The 16,477-nt window shown below is 38.1% G+C and overlaps 1 protein-coding gene across 1 annotated transcript in view; it reads left to right on the forward strand.

Moving 5' to 3' along the window:
- ABCA12 (ATP binding cassette subfamily A member 12) overlaps positions 1 to 16,477 on the forward strand; it is a 201,128-nt gene that overhangs the window by 118,268 nt on the left and 66,383 nt on the right. Inside the window, exons 19-22 of the mRNA XM_003925571.4 lie at positions 1,398 to 1,517; positions 11,592 to 11,682; positions 14,114 to 14,293; positions 14,823 to 15,138. Coding sequence (XP_003925620.3) covers positions 1,398 to 1,517; positions 11,592 to 11,682; positions 14,114 to 14,293; positions 14,823 to 15,138 — 707 coding nt within the window. The remainder of the gene's footprint in view (positions 1 to 1,397; positions 1,518 to 11,591; positions 11,683 to 14,113; positions 14,294 to 14,822; positions 15,139 to 16,477) is intronic.

Raw genomic sequence — 16,477 nt, forward strand, 5'->3', positions numbered from 1 at the left:
TTTGGTTTCCTATTCCTGTGTATTTTATCAAGGATAATGGCCTCCAGCCCCATCTATGTCTCTGCAGAGGACAGGCTTTCATTCTCTTTTATGGCTGCATGGTATTCCATGGTGTACATGTATCATACTTTCTTTATCCAGGCTATCATTGATAGGCATATAGGTTAATTCAGTGCCTTTGCTATTGTGAATAGTGTTACAATGAACATAGGCATGCATGTATCTTTATAATAGAAAGACTTATATTCCCTTGGGTATATACTCAGTAATGGGATTACTGGGTCGAATAGTATTTCTGTAGGTGTTTGAGGAATAGCTACACTGTGTTCCACAATGGTGGAACTAATTTACACTCCCACCAACAGTGTATAAGTGTTCCTTTTTCTCCACAGCCTCACCAGCATATGAGCTTAGGTTTTAAGTGTGGTCTTTTTCCCCCACTTTTGTGCCTGACTCCGACCTCCCCTTTTGCTCTTCTCTTGATCCTATTCTTTCTTTCATATAAACTAATGTATGTTAGCATTCATATATGCATCTTCCTATAATGTATTCCATTACTCTAATCCTCCAAAGATTATTGTAACGCATATACATTCGTATGCAGAGTTCTTTGGTCTCTGCATTATTAAAATGATATTGTATTTTAATCCTTTTCTCTATATAGCTTGTCTCCTACAAGAATACATTGTGGAAATTTTTCCAACTCAGTAGGTATAATTTAATTCATTCTTTTTAAAGATTGCAAACTTAACACAGAACTTACTCATCCAATCCTCAGGTATTGGGCATTAATTTGTTTTCAGTGTGTGTTTTTTAATTTGTTGCCAGTGGGTTTGTTTATTTGTTTGTTTTGCTAATGTAAACAATGTGGCAACAAATATTCTTGTGTATATGGATTTATGTAGCAGTATTTTTATTTCACTAAGATGAATGTTCAGAATTGAGGGACTGAAGGATATTGTATTTTATTTTAATAGCCATTGTCAAATTGCTTTCCAAACAGCTGTAACATATCTATTCTCATCAGAAATACATGAGAGTGTCCTTCTGCTGTCCTTGAACTTGGATGTTTCTTTAGTGGTAAAGTTGAATGTATCATTGGTAAAAATGAAAAACTAGTAAAAACTCCAAAAGCCATGCTTTCATTTTGGCTGTAAACTCACTATAGACATGAATCAAACCCTGAATTTTCCAGGATTTTTATACATTGAACTTGACCCTATAAAAGCTGTCTTTTGAAACTTTTGACCATGTGGGAAATTTCTGACAATTTTTTTTCTAACTTCATGTTTTAGAACTGTCTTTTGATTTATGTAACAAAACAGCCTTAAGATACCTCGTTGAAATATAGACAAAATACTAACAAATCAAATCTCTTTCATTTCTTTGTCATTAAGTCCAATGTAACTCTGAGGCAGCTGGCAGAATTAAGAGAAAAATCTCAAGAGTGGATGGATAAGTCGCCACTTTTCATGAATTCCTTCCATCTGTTAAACCAGGCGATTCCAATGCTTCAGGTATGAGATGGTTCTGTTCATTCAACTTAGTAGGAATTCAAATTATTTGAGATTTGAATTGCCTGCATAATGTGAATGAGAAGCGAGTTACTTTCCATATTCAACAGATTAAATTGCCTATCTTCCAGAGAGAGGGTCTGTGATAGGGTAACAGATCTATCATTCACGTTTATAATTAGCTAACTTCACCTCTGATATTGCAGCTCCTTTCTGTAATTCTGAGAGAATACATCTTACAAGTTGATCTAGAGACATAACTAGTGATATAAATTAGTTTTTCAAAAGTAAAATGCTACAAAAAAATGCTTTTTGTTGATTTCTCTCCTTTAAATTACTCTCCTTTGCTATCTTAACTGAACCAGAATTCCTAAAATACCAATATGCTAGAGAACATTAAACCTGGGAAATTCCATGGCAGAAACTTATGATATATGTGTTAATAAATTCCAAATTCATTTTAACTTGTTATACACAAGGGATTGTCGTTAAACTATTTATCTAAATTTACATTTAAGGCCACATAAGGAAGTAAAATTTTTAACTGGAAAAAGTGCTCTAGGCTGGGTGCGGTGGCTCACGCCCATAATCCCAGCCCTTTGGGAGGCCAACGCAGCTGGATCACCTGAGATCAGGAGTTCGAGACCAGCCTGGACAACATGGTGAAACCCTGCCTCTACTAAAAATACAAAAATTAGCCAGGCATGGTGGCAGGTGCCTGTAATCTCAGCTTCTTGGGAGGCTGAAGCAGGAGAATTGCTGGAACCAGGGAGAGACAGAAGTTGCAGTGAGCTAGGATTGTGCCATTGCACTCCAGCTCGGGTGGCAACAGCAAAACTCCATCTCAAAAAAAAGAAAGAAAAATCCTCTACAAAATTGGCTCCTTGAAAATTCAGTCCATATGATCCTAATGTTCTCTTTAGTTCGGGTTAAAGATTTGACAGTGCAACTCAAATATAGAGTACATTGTTTAAAAGGTATTATTTGCATTTTCTTTTTCTTGAGACTGAGTCTTACTCTGTTGCCCAGCGTAGAGGGTAGTGGCATGATCTTGGCTCACTGCAACTGCTGCCTCCCAAGTTCAAGTGATTTTCCTGCCTCAGCCTCCCGAGTAGCTGGGACGACAGGTGTATGCCACCACTACTGGCTAATTATTATTACTATTTTTTGTATTTTTAGTAGAGATGGGTTTTGCCATGTTAGCCAGGCTGGTCTCGAACTCCTGACCTCAGGCAATCCACCTGCCTGGGCCTCCTAAAGTGCTGAGATTACAGGTGTGAGCCAGTGCGCCTGGCCAATTTGCAATTCTTTTAAGAGACAGGAATTTCTGGGTGGGCACAGCCATAGTGGCTCATGCCTATAATCCCAGCACTTTGGGAGGCAGAGGTGGGCAGATCACCTGAGGTCAGGAGTTTGAGACCAGCCTAACCAACGTGGAGAAACCCCATCTCTACTAAAAATACAAGATTAGCCAAGCGTGGTGGCGCATGCCTGTAATCCCAGCTACTCAGGAGGGTGAGGCAGATGAATCACTTGAATCCGGGAGGTGGAGGTTGTGAGGTTGTGGTAAGCTGCAATCATGCCTTTGCCCTCCAGCCTGGGCAACAAGAACAAAACTTGGTCTAAAAAAAAAAAAACCAGGCAGGAATTTCTGAAGATGATGCAAATAATGTGGGGAAGTGTTCCAATCACAGAGTTATTGACAACTGAAGATGGAGCAGTGGAATTAGCCCAGTAATCAGCTGGAGACAAGAAAATTGGCAGGAATGGTGACAGCCTAGGAGCTTCAAGAGACCGGCTTGCATATCAAAGAGAGGCCCTTGGGAAATTAATGGAGTCCTAGAATACTTTGGGGAAAATAATGCCCTTTTTTATGATCTATGTTTAGGAAGTTAAACTTAGAATGAAGGATATTGTATGATATGACTTGGGCAGAAAAATTATACCCCAAAGGTACTTTTATTTAGTCTTTGTTTTGACTAACAATTGATGCATAGTTATAATTACAACCCAAAGTTTATCATAAATGAGAAATTTTGAAAATAGATATTTAATGTTTCATATATATAAACTTTTTATCAAATGTCTTCCCCACTATTTCCTATTAACTTTTGGTTCTAATTCTAAGCATGTTCAGTTTAAGTGGTCTTTTCTAGTGAGTCTCAGATAGCAAAGGCTACTTAGATAGTACTTCGTGACAAATATATTATCCCAAACAATACATTGCTATTTTTTCCTAAGACTTTCTTTTCTGTGAAGAGAAAAAAAAAGCCATATATTATTTTGTTAAGAAAAGTTTTGTTAGTTAAAGTGGTGAGTTAATAGGGCATGTTCTATACATAATAGTTTAAAGTACATATAATTTGTTAGAATCTTCAGGATCGTGTTCATAAAGGGATCATCATCTAATGGAAGGGTCTTCATTCTGTCCAGAAAAAAATAAATTATTTTCAATTATTGAGGAAAAGCTTAATACTATAAATATGCATGGAATTTCAAATGTTAAGCTTTTGGCACAAGAACTGGCTTTTGCTCATGTGAACCCTTAGGTGAATGACTAAAAATACGAGAGATTTTATGGATCTCTAAAATTAGTATACTGGTAATGACAGACTTGTGAAGATCATACATGTGGAAGCATTTGGTGTTTTGGTATTTTTTAAATTTTTATATATTTATTTGATAAAAGGGCAATTTTGCTACATGCATGGATTGATATTGATCAAATCAGGGTTTTTAGCATATCCATCATCACCCAAATAATGTACATTGTACCTGTTTTAGATGTCATATGATTAACTGTAAAAGGAGTGATGGGAGAATTGAAATAGGATTTAATAGACTGTCTCCAGATTGCAACTAACACAGTACTTTCTTTGTTAGTAATGCTCTGATACAGGTTTTCCATGATGCAGAAGCAATTCCTGATAAACAGATCTTAAAGGACTGTTACCACAACATGTCATTATATGATAGTTAGCCATCAGTCAAGTCTACCTGCCACCAGCTGCTCTTAGAAGCCTCAGCAGCTATGGATTTAGTAAACTAATTCTATTATGTATGTGCTTGAATAATATGTGATTTTTTAAATTGTATTTGGGCTCTGGGGTACATGTGCACATCCTGCATCCTGCAGGATTGTTGCTTAGGTATATACATGCCATGGTGGTTTGCTGTCTCCATCCCCCCACTGCCGCTGCCTACATCAGGCATTTCTCCAGGTATTATCCCTCCCCTTCCTCCCCACCCTCCATATTGTGCCCCCCTCCCCTTCCCTCCACCCCTACACATAGCCCTGTGAATATTGTTCCCTTCCCTGTGCCCAAGTGTTCTCATTGTTCATCACCCGTCTATGAGTGAAAACATGAGGTGTTTGGTTTTCTGTTCTTTTGTCAGTTTGCTGAAAATGATGGTTTCTAGGTTGATGCATGTCTCTACAAAGGACACAAACTCATCGTTTTTTATGGCTGCATAGTATTCCATGGTATATATGTGCCACATTTTCCTTGTCCCTTCTATCATTAATGGGCATTTGGGTTGGTTCCAAGTCTTTGCTATTGTAAACAGCAGTGCAGTGAACATACATGTGCATGTGTCTTTATGATAGAACAATTTATAATCCTTTGGGTATATACCCAGTAATGGGATTGCTGGATCAAATGGCATTTCTATTTCTAGAACCTTGAGGAATCACCACACTGTCTTCCACAATGGTTGAACTAATTTACACTCTCACCAACAGTATAAAAGTGTTACTTTTTCTCCACATCCTCTCCAGCATCTGTTGTCTCCACATTTTTTAATGATCACCATTCCAACTGGCGTGAGATGGTATCTCAATGTGGTTTTGATTTGCATTGATCTAATGACCAGTGATGATGAGTATTTTTCATATGTTTGTTGGCCGCATATTTGTCTTCTTTTGAAAAGTGTCTGTTCATATCCTTGGTGCACTTTTGAATGGGTTTGTTTGTTTTCTTGTAAATCTGTTTTAGTTCTTTGTAGATTCTGGATATTAGCCCTTTGTCTGATGGACAGATTGTGAAATATTTTTCCCATTCTGTTGGTTGCAGCTTTACTCTAATGATTGTTTCTTTTGCTGTGCAGAAGCTCTTAAGTTTAATTAGGTCCCATTTGTCTATTTTGGCTTTTATTGCCAATGCTTTTGGTGTTTTAGTTATAAAGTCCTTGCCTGTACCTATGTCCTGAATGGCTTTGCCTAGGTTTTCTTCTAGGGTTTTTATGGTGTTACATTTTATGTTTAAATCTTCAATCCATCTGGAGTTAATTTTTGTATAAAGTGTAAGGAAGGGGTCTAGTTTCAGCTTCCTGCATGTGGCTAGCCACTTTTCCCAACACCATTTATTAAACAGGGAATCCTTTCCCCATTGCTTGTTTTTGTGAGGTTTGTCAAAGATCAGATGGTTGTAGGTGTGTGGCATTGCCTCTGAGGCCTCTGTTCTGTTCCATTGGTCTATATCTCTGTTTTGGTATCAGTACCATGCTGTTTTGATTACTGTAGCCTTGTAGTATAGTTTGAAGTCAGGTAGCATGATGCCTCCAGCTTTGTTCTTTTTGCTTAGGATTGTTTTAGCTATGCAGGCTCTCTTTTGGTTGCATATGAAGTTTAAGGTGGTTTTTTTTTTCCAGTTCTGTGAAGAAGGTCGATGGTAGCTTGATGGAGATAGCATTGAATCTATAAATTACTTTGGGCAGTATGGCCATTTTCACAATATTGATTCTTCCTAACCATGAGCATGGAATGTTTTTCCATCTGTTTGTGTCCTCTCTTATTTCCTTGATCAGTGGTTCATAGTTCTCCTTGAAGAGATCTTTTACCTCCTTTGTTAGTTACATTCCTAGGTATTTTATTCTCTTTGTAGCAATTGTAAATGGGAGATCGCTCATGATTTGGCTCTCTGTCATTGGCATATAGGAATGCTTGTGATTTCTGCACATTTATTTTGTATCCTGAGAATTTCCCAAAGTTGCTTATCAGCTTAAGGAGGTTTTGGGCTGAGTCAATGGGGTCTTCTAAATATACAATCATGTTGTCTGCAAATAAGGACAATTTGACTTCTTCTTTTCCTGATTGAATGCCTTTATTTCTTTTTCTTGCCTAATTGCGCTGGATAGAAATTCCAATACTATATTGAATAGGAGTGGTGAGAGAGGGCATCCTTGTCTAGTGCCAGTTTTTAAAGGGAATGCTTCTAATTTTTGCCCATTCAGTGTGATATTGGCTGTGGGTTTGTCATAAATAGCTTTTATTGTTTTGAGATACATTCCATTGATACCTAGTTTATTGAGCGTTTTTAGCATAAAGGGCTGTTGAATTTTGTCAAAGGCCTTCTCTGCATCTATTGAGATAATAGTGAGGTTTTTGTCTTTGGTTCTGTTTATGTGGTGAATTATGTTTATAGGCTTGCAACCCCGGTATGAAGCTACTTGTCATGGTGGATAAGCTTTTTGATGTGCTGTTGGATTCAGTTTGCCAATATTTTAATGAAGATCTTTGCATGAATGTTCATCATGGATATTGGCCTGTAGTTTTCTTTTTCAGTTGTGTCTCTGCCAGATTTTGTATCAGGATGATGTTGGTCTCATAGAAAGAGGCAGGATTCCCTCTTTTTGTATTGTTTGGAGTTTATCCATTTCTTCCAGATTCCCTGGTTTATGTGCATAGAGTTGTTTGCAGTAATCTCTGATGGTAGTTTGTATTTCTGAGGAATCAGTGGTGATCTCCCTTTTATTGTTTTTTATTGCATCAATTTGATTATTCTCTCTTTTCTTTTTTATTAGTCTACCTAGTGGTCTGTCTATGTTGTTGATCTTTTCAAAAAAACAGCTCCTGGATTTATTGATTTTTTGAAGGTTTTTTTTGGTGTCTCTATCTCCTTCAATTCTGCTCTGATCTTAGTTATTTCTTGTCTTCTGCTTGCTTTTGAGGTTTTTTGTTTGTTTTTTGTTTTTTGTTTTTTTGTTTGTTTGTTTTTGTTTGTTTGTTTGTTTTTATCTTACTCCTCTAGCTCTTTCAATTTTGATGATAGGGTATCAATTTTAAATCTTCCCTTGTTTCTCATGTAGGCATTTATTGCTATAAATTTCCCTCTAGACACAGCTTTAAATGTGCCCCATAGGATCTTGTATGTTGTATCTTCATTCTCACTGGTTTCAAAGAACGTTTTTATTTCTGCCTTCATTTCATTGTTTATCTAGTCAACATTCAAGAGCCAGTTGTTCAGTTTCCATGAAGTTGTGCAGTTTTGAGTTCTTTTCTTAATCTTGAGTTCTAATTTGATTGTGCTATGGCCTGAGAGACTGTTTATTATGACTTCCGTTCTTTTGCATTTGCTGAGGAGTGATTTACTTCAAATTATGCAGTCAATTTTGGAGTAAGTGCAATGTGGTACTGAGAAGAATGTGTATTCTGTGGATTTGGGGTAGAGTGTCCTGGTAAATGTCTATTAGGTCTGCTTGGTCCAAATCTGCATTCAAGTCCTGGATACCCTTGTTGACTTTCTGTCTCATTGATCTGTCCAATATTGTCAGTGGAGTGTTAAAGTCTCCCACTACTATTGTGCAGGAGTCTAAGTCTCTTTGTAGGTCTTTAAGAACTTGCTTTATATATTTGGGTGCTCCTGCATTGGATGCATAAATATTTAGGATAGTTAGCTCTTCTTGTTGCATTGATTTTTTTACCATTATATAATGCTCTTCTTTATCTCTTTTGATCTTTGTTGGCTTAAAGTCTGTTTTAGCAGAGACTAGGATTGCTACCTCTGCCTTTTTTTTTTTTTTTTTTTTTTTTGCTATCCATATGTTTGGTAAATCTTCTTCCATCCCTGTATTTTGAGTCTATGTGAGTCTTCGCATGTGAGATAGGTCTCCTGAATACAGCACACTGATGGGTCTTGACTTTTTAACTAGTTTGCCAGTCTGTGTCTTTGGATTGGGACATTTCAGCCATTTACATTCAATGTTAATATTGTTATGTTTGAATTTGATCCTGCCATTTTGTTGCTGGCTCATTGTTTGGCCCGTTAATTGATGTGGCCCCTTCATTTTGTTGTTATTCTTTACCATTTGGTACATTTTTTTGCAGTGGCTGGTACTGGTTATTCCTTTCCCTGTTTAGTGCTTCCTTCAGTAGTTCCTGAAAGGCAAGTCTCGTAGCAACAAAATCTCTCAGCAATTGCTTGTCCGTAAAGGATTTTATTTCTCCTTCACTTATGAAGCTTAGTTTGGCCGGATATGAAATTCTGGGTTGAGAGTTCTTTTCTTTAAGGATATTGAATATTGGCCTCCATTCCCTTCTGGCTTGCAGGGTTTCTGCCGAGAGATCTGCTGTGAGTCTGATAGTCTTTCCTTTGTGGGTGACTCAGCCTCTCTCTGGCTGCCCTTAGGATTTTTTCCTTCATTTCAACCCTGGTGAATCTGACAACTATGTGCCTTGGGGTTGCTCTTCTTGAGGAATATCTTTGTGGTGTTCTCTGTATTTTCTGGACTTGAATGTTGGTCTGCCTTGTTAGGTTGGGAAAGTTCTCTTGGATAATATCTTGAAGAGTGTTTTCCAACTTGGATTCATTCTCCCTGTCACATTCAGGTACACCAATCAAGTGTAGATTAGGTTTTTGCACATAATCCCATTGTTCTTGGAGGCTTTGCTCATTTCTTTTCTCTCTTTTTTCTTTAATCTTGCCTTCTCATTTTATTTCATTAATTTGATCTCCTACCTCTGATATCCTTTCTTCTGCTTGATCGATTTGGCTGTTGAAACTTGTGTATGCCTCATGAAGCTCTCGTGCTGTTTTTCAGCTCCATCAAGTCGTTTATGTCCTTCTCTAAGCTGGTTATTCTAGTTAGCATTTTGTCTAATCTTCTTTCAAGGTTCTTAGTTTCTTTGCATTGGGTTAGAACATGGTCTTTTAACTCAGAGAAGTTTGTTATTACCCACCTTCTGAAGCTTGCTTCTGTCAATTTGTCAGATTCATTCTCTGTCTTTTTTTGTTCCCTTGATGAGGAGTTGTGATCCCTGGGAAGAGAAGAGGTGTTCTGTTCTTTGGTGGTTTCATCCTTTTTGCGCTGCTTTTCCCCCATCTTTGTGAATTTATCTCCCTTTAAGGTGATTTCGGGAGGAGTCTCTGAACTGGTATTTTTTTTCTATTGAGGTTGGCGCTGTATCTTTTTTTGGCCTGTAGAGGGCGGTGCTGGGCTCTCTCGGGTTCAGGCAGGTTGCCAGGTGGGTGGTCCTTCCCTGGAGTTTGTTTGCAGGTGAGATTGGCCCCGCCTTTCCAATGGTGTCTCTCCCAGAGTTCGATCTTCCTGGTCGGGGTCAAGTTGGTGTATTTGCTGCCAACCTGTCTAGCAAGCGCTTCAGTTTATGTTTTGTGGCGGTGGGGCCTGCCAGGCCTTATGGTCTGTTACCCTGCTGTCAACTCTGCCTCCGTCTGTGGGACGGTCAGTCCCGCTGGCGTTAGTCCAAACTCTGCCCAGTTCCCTGCAGCAGCTTGCAGGTCCTGCAGAAGCCGCTGCTCAGATTTGCATGACTACCCACAGCGCCCCACAGTCTGGCAGCGCTCTCCTGGACCCTGGGTTGCAGGAGGGATGAGGCAAGCACAGAATCCGAAACGGAGCACCCAGGGGGTTAAGCCCCCGACCCTCCTAGCCGGCTGCACGTTTCAGGTGGAAACGTGCCCCTCCCATCTTGATTTGCCCCCCTGGGCGGCTCTGGCCTTGCTGCTCCTTCCCAGGCCCAATTCCAGTGCCCTATCAGTCCCACAGAAAAGAACCCGGCACCTCGTTTGGAACCGTGAAGGCCTCCAGCCCTCTGCATCTCATTGGCTGGGAGCTGCATTGGGGCGCTGGCTTCTCTCGGCCATCTTGGCACCCCCTCTCCGCAAACCCTCCCCCCCCCGCCTTCAATAAGTGATTCTTATTCATCACTAAGACAATAAAATAAAAGACAATAAAACAAAAGTCCTAGCAAGAAGGACATGATAATATAGTGTACCAAACTGGGCTCTAAAAGGACAATCAAGCCTCACTTACACAAAAACCAGGCCATGAATTTACACACATGATGAAAAAACATTAACTGAGTTGAAATCTCTCCTTCAGTTTTTCCCTTAGCCTTTATTAATTGTGTGTCTTTGGGAGAATTTACATAGCTACTTTAGCCCTAGCTTTGTCATCTATTAACTAGAAGTAATAATAGCACTTACCTCAAGGTGTTATAAACAAAGAGAGAAAATCAAGTGAAACTCTGTAAGACAGTACCCAGCACATGATATTGTAAGTGCACAACAAATATTAGCTGAGAGTACTCCTAGATTGGTAGAAGTTAGGTCTTCTAATTTGGCAAATAGCTATAAAGCTCTTTATATTTTAAAACAACTATGTTTTTCTTTTAATTGTTCATCTTTCCAGTGATAAAAATTTAAAGTTTTATCATCAATTTATTCTTTTACATTCACGTAGTTGCACTTATGACAGTATGAAAATAATACTATCATAATTGAAATGGACTTTTCTGATGTGATTAGGCACTCTTACCTACTTCACTGAAAGTTTTCCTGGAACGAGAACAGGGGAGGTGCTTGCTAAAAGCTTCAGGCTAGGAAGTAGCAGAACAAAATACAAATCAGTTGTGATGTCACATTCCATGCAGACATCACGATTTTTGAGAGTTGTTTTTGTTTCAGGTGAACCAAGTTCAACCAGGAATCACAACATTGTATATAGCATACATTAAAAAGGAATAATATAGCTACAAGGAAAAATTCTTATAAATTGAATATCATTTCCTAATGTTGATAATTGTGGTCACATCTGGCCACTTGGGCATGCTGACCAATTTGTATCTATAGATAAGCAAAGCCCAGCCTGTCAAGTCAGTACCAACCCCCAACTTTCTCTTTTCTTCTCAAGGATTTCTTGTGAGCCTTTGTAAAACAGTACATTGATAATGCCCAGTCGTGGTTACTGCATTTTACTGTGGTTGCTATTAGAGAGACAATGTAAAACATGTTTTTTTTTTTCTTGTATTGAAACTGATTTTTAATTATTATTTGTTAGAATACTCTAAGGAACCCTTTTGTGCAAGTTTTTGTAAAATTCTCCGTGGGACTTGATGCTGTTGAACTATTGAAACAGATAGATGAACTTGGTAAGTCCAAATTCACAAAGCTTTTATTCATGAGTCATTTCAGAAAAATACATATATATGTATGTATATATAAATTGTTCCATAGGATAACATTTTCCCCTTTTCTTCTGTATTTAGTGTCTAGCTAGTTATTCAAACAAAAATGAGACCCTGGATATATCCCCCCATCTTCCCAGTTGCACAATTATAAGTAGTCATGATTATTTGGACACTCAGTGTCTGTAGTTAGTTTCAATAATTATAACGTAGGCTGGGCTTGGTGGCTCACACCTGTAATCCCAGGACTTTGAGAGGCAGAGGCAGGCAGATCACTTGAAGTCAGGAGTTCAAGATCAGCCTGGCCAACATGATGAAATCCCGGCTCTACTAAAAATACAAAAATTAGCTGGCCATGGTGGCAAATGACTGTAATCCAGCTACTCAGGAGGCCGAGGCAGGAAAATTCTTTGAACCAGGGAGGCAGAGTTTGCTGTGGGCCGATATCACACAACTGCACTCCCGCCTGGGTGACAGGAGTGAAACCCTTTCTCAAAAAAAAAAAAAAATTGTTATTATTATAATGTAATATAAATGCAACTTTTTTTCTTTACTCATAGGTAGGTTGTTAGAAGTAAGGGAACACTCCTTTAGTGACTTGATGAAAAGCAAGTTCTTAAGAACAAGGGAAAATGAAATTATTTATTTCTGGCTACATTTAACATTTTTATCTCCAGCGGTTTCAGTATCACTTGTCTAACCCAGAATGTAATTGAAAGAGATACAGAGTTAGCAAACGCAAGAAAAACGCAATAGGGAGACTCAACAGAAAATAAACTGAAATCAGTATTCAAGGTTGGGTCCTCCTCACATGGTCATTTAAAAGGAAGAGGCTGCAGAAGATCAAAGGAAGCTGTCTAAACTTATGCATTCCCTCTGCCACGTCCGCACCTTCAACCTAAGGAATGCAAGACATCTAATTCAGACTGTGTCTGATTCACTGTTGCTATGCAACCATGGGTATGAGAAACGGATTGAGAGCATCAGAATTTGGCAGTAGCAGAGCAAATGCCCTTCCTCCTCCCTGGCACTGCTGGGATGTAAATGATTTAGGTTCTAAACCAGTGGGGAAGAATTATGTCTATATTTGTGTCATACATGATTGTATACATATTATGATAGTCAACCCAGCTTGATTAAATAATGGATTTATTCTCTGAAAGTATCATTTGGGCAAGGAACTATTTGATTAACATATCAGGGCTAAACTGCAAAGTTCTTATATAAATTTTGTCATTTTTAACTTCTGAACTAGGAAGTGAGGCTTAGCATTTAAAATAATAAGATTAAAATGAATGTAGCATTGAGACTCTATATTTGTATAATTAAGTATGTAACAGTATTGAAGAGGTTATATAGTTCGAATTTGGTGGACACCGACACCTTGAAGTATTTTTATGATCCTGTCTACCAGAATTTCTAAATAATTCTTTGGTGTTGTGTTGATTTCCAATGGCCGCTGGAGGCCACTGTTCAACCACAGTTTACCCCTCCCCCACCAACATCTACATCAAGTAAAACATTTCACTCTAAATTCTAATGAGAAATGCATTTAAGAAGTTACCTTCTGAGAAATTGAGTCCTATTTTGGATGGTGTAAGAGCCATGTCTGGGTTCTATGAGGAGGGATTTATGGTATTCACAGCCTTCTCAGTATTCATGATGATCAAGTCAGTAAAAATTTAATTGGCCAAATGATTTGTTAACTTGCAATTTCATATTTACCCTTTGTCCCAGTTGATTTCCTCACAAAGAATCATAAAATTGAAGATAAATTAAATCCTCTTTATATCAGAGTAATTACCTAAAATAAAGTCTTGAGCATTTTGTGAGATTAATACAGGTATCAAAAGTAGTAACTCATGTAAGATTTTAAGTCGAACAATATTAGAAACTTGCAACTCTGTGGCATATATATTCAGGTATCTTAAATGTTTCTATATCACAGTGTCTGTAATAACATAGTTTACTTGTCCTGTGTATTCTACATAGACTTTCCTTTGTTTCAATTTGTGCATTCACATTCTGTGTACAAAGCAGGCATTTCTGTTTAGTTATAACTCGCATCTCTGGTTTATGGTTTTTGTCCTAACTACATGTAGATAGGTTTTTAAAATTTATTCATCTTAGTATTGTAACAGAACATACTTTTAAATTATCCTGTATCTTTCTTAGAACCTAGGTTTACTGTATTTGTAACTAGCTCGTCTTTTCAATGACTGTTGTGTAACAACCCATTTTCTTTGGTGTAGAATACTGGATATTTTTAAATTCTGCAGCCTTTCGTTATTTATAATCTAGTTCAGTGTTTACAAAAGAATCAGTATTTCATCTAATTACTACCAGAATCAAGACCATAATATGTTTTTTTGTCTCTCTTGCTTTGCCTCTTTAGACATTCTAAGGCTGAAATTAGAGAACAATATTGACATCATTGATCAGCTTAACACACTGTCTTCTCTGACAGTAAATATTTCCTCTTGTGTATTATATGACCGTATTCAGGCTGCAAAAACCATAGATGAAATGGAGAGAGAGGCTAAAAGGCTCTACAAAAGTAATGAACTCTTTGGAAGTAAGTGCTGTTCTATTAGGGTTTGCGTTTCCCTTGTACTAAAATTGGCCAAATTCTGTTCTCGTGTCTTTCACCCAGAACTCAGAAAAGCAGTGTGGGGGTCATGAGGTCCTCTGATGTCCTTAGAAAAGAGAACCTTTCATGTAGGCAACCAACTATATTCTCGGTCTAATTTTGTTGGTGTATTTAAAATTAAGATTGAAAAGGATTACACAGTTACAGAGTGAAGTCGAGTCCATCCTTATAATCAGTCAAGATTATTTATCTAAAAGTGTTTTTATTTTATTAAATGGGTTAGAGTGATGCATTTAATCTACTTAGTTGGTGATTATATTCTTAAACTCCAGCTTTGAATCTCTGAGGTTGACACCTCCAATTAACCATGTATTCTCTAAATTAAGAGCCTGAACCTACTGTCACATTACTATGTTGATTGACTGTTAGGCTGTCCCCTCTATGTACTCTCCAAACAATGAATAACGTCGACCATAAAATAACCTTTCTGCTGTTGTTGCCATTTTATTTTTAGGTGTTATTTTTAAGCTTCCTTCTAACAGAAGCTGGCACAGAGGCTATGACTCTGAAAATGTCCTTCTTCCTCCCGTCATAAAATATACCATCCGCATGAGTCTCAAGACTGCACAGACCACAAGAAGCCTAAGAACCAAGATTTGGGCCCCAGGGCCACACAATTCTCCATCACACAACCAGATCTATGGCAGGGCTTTTATTTATTTACAGGATAGTATTGAAAGAGCAATCATTGAATTGCAAACTGGAAGAAACTCCCAGGAAATAGCAGTACAGGTTCAAGCAATTCCTTATCCCTGCTTCATGAAAGACAAGTGAGTGTGTGCACTTTCAGCCTTTTTAATGATCAACAGCTTTTCTAAGAATGCGCTTCAGTCCGTTCATTCAGAGGTGTTAGATGAAAGGAATAACATGCACCAAACCTTTGTAACATGCTTGTTTTGAGAAAGGGTTCACAACATAGGGCATGGCTTCATTATAACTGCTCACCACTACCAAAATGATAAAGTGTTTACCAAATGATTTATGCTTCTTTTGTCATACGAATCCTTAGCTCTCCAAAGATTCTGGCCCTAAAATTGGGAGAATTGGATTCTAGACCTGAGTACGTGACTGCATGATTTCAATGTTACCCACTGTCTACTGCGCTTACCTCCATCCAGTCAAATGAAAGAGATGAACAAGACAATCTTAAAATTCCTTCCATCTCCCAAATTGAATTAAAAACAAATCTGAGGCTGGGTATGGTGGCTCACACCTGTAATCCTGGCACTTTGGGAGGCCAAGACGAGTGGATCACAAGGTCAAGATATCAAAACCATCCTGGCCAACATGGTGAAACCCCATCTCTACTAAAAATAGAAAAATGGGCTGCGCGTGGTGGCACACACCTGTAGTCCCAGCTACTCAGGAGGCTGAGGCAGGAGAAACGCTTGGACCCAGGAGGCGGAGGTTGCAGCGAGCTGAGATCGCACCACTGCACTCCAGCCTGGTGACAAGCGTGAGACTCTGTCTCAAAAAAATTAAAAAAAGAATCTGAGCACATGATCAACTTTAAGGAAACAAATTCATAAAAGAAATACTGAACATATTTTGATCAACTATTTGAGATAAATATTGCGCTGCCTGAAACTTTCATGTGCTATTGGTTCATTTTGCTAGAAATCCTCTATATCTAAAATGGTTTTTCTAGGTGAATAAAGAAAAGTAACAATAATGCTTTTAGACAATTCGATTTGAATGTTCAAGAAATCTGCCAGTTGGGTAGCGCTGAATGCTTCCTTCACTCTGTAGATAGTTAAAAAAATAAATAAATAAATAAGCCTAAAAGATTAAGTTTTCAAAGCTCACCCTCCTATATAAAATCTCGAGGCTGAATACTAATTTAAAGAAATTGAATATGCTACTCAACCCAGTTATTGAAGTTTATATACAATTCAAATGGTATTGGCTTTTTCTTTTCTCTTCTTTTTTCTTTTTTTCAATGCTCTGTCTTCCTTGGCTCTTCGGGAGTTATAAATGAGATGAGGTAATGTAACCCAGTGCAACAGTAGCATGGGGAAACAGTAAGATGTCCATCAAGTAGACTGTCAAGGCTAGCTGGCTGTCATGGAGGCTGCTGTGGAGGGAACTTTGCTGGCTGAACTACGTGTG

The sequence above is a fragment of the Saimiri boliviensis genome, chromosome 5 (assembly GCF_048565385.1).
Source record: "Saimiri boliviensis isolate mSaiBol1 chromosome 5, mSaiBol1.pri, whole genome shotgun sequence".
NCBI classification, from domain to species: domain Eukaryota; kingdom Metazoa; phylum Chordata; class Mammalia; order Primates; family Cebidae; genus Saimiri; species Saimiri boliviensis.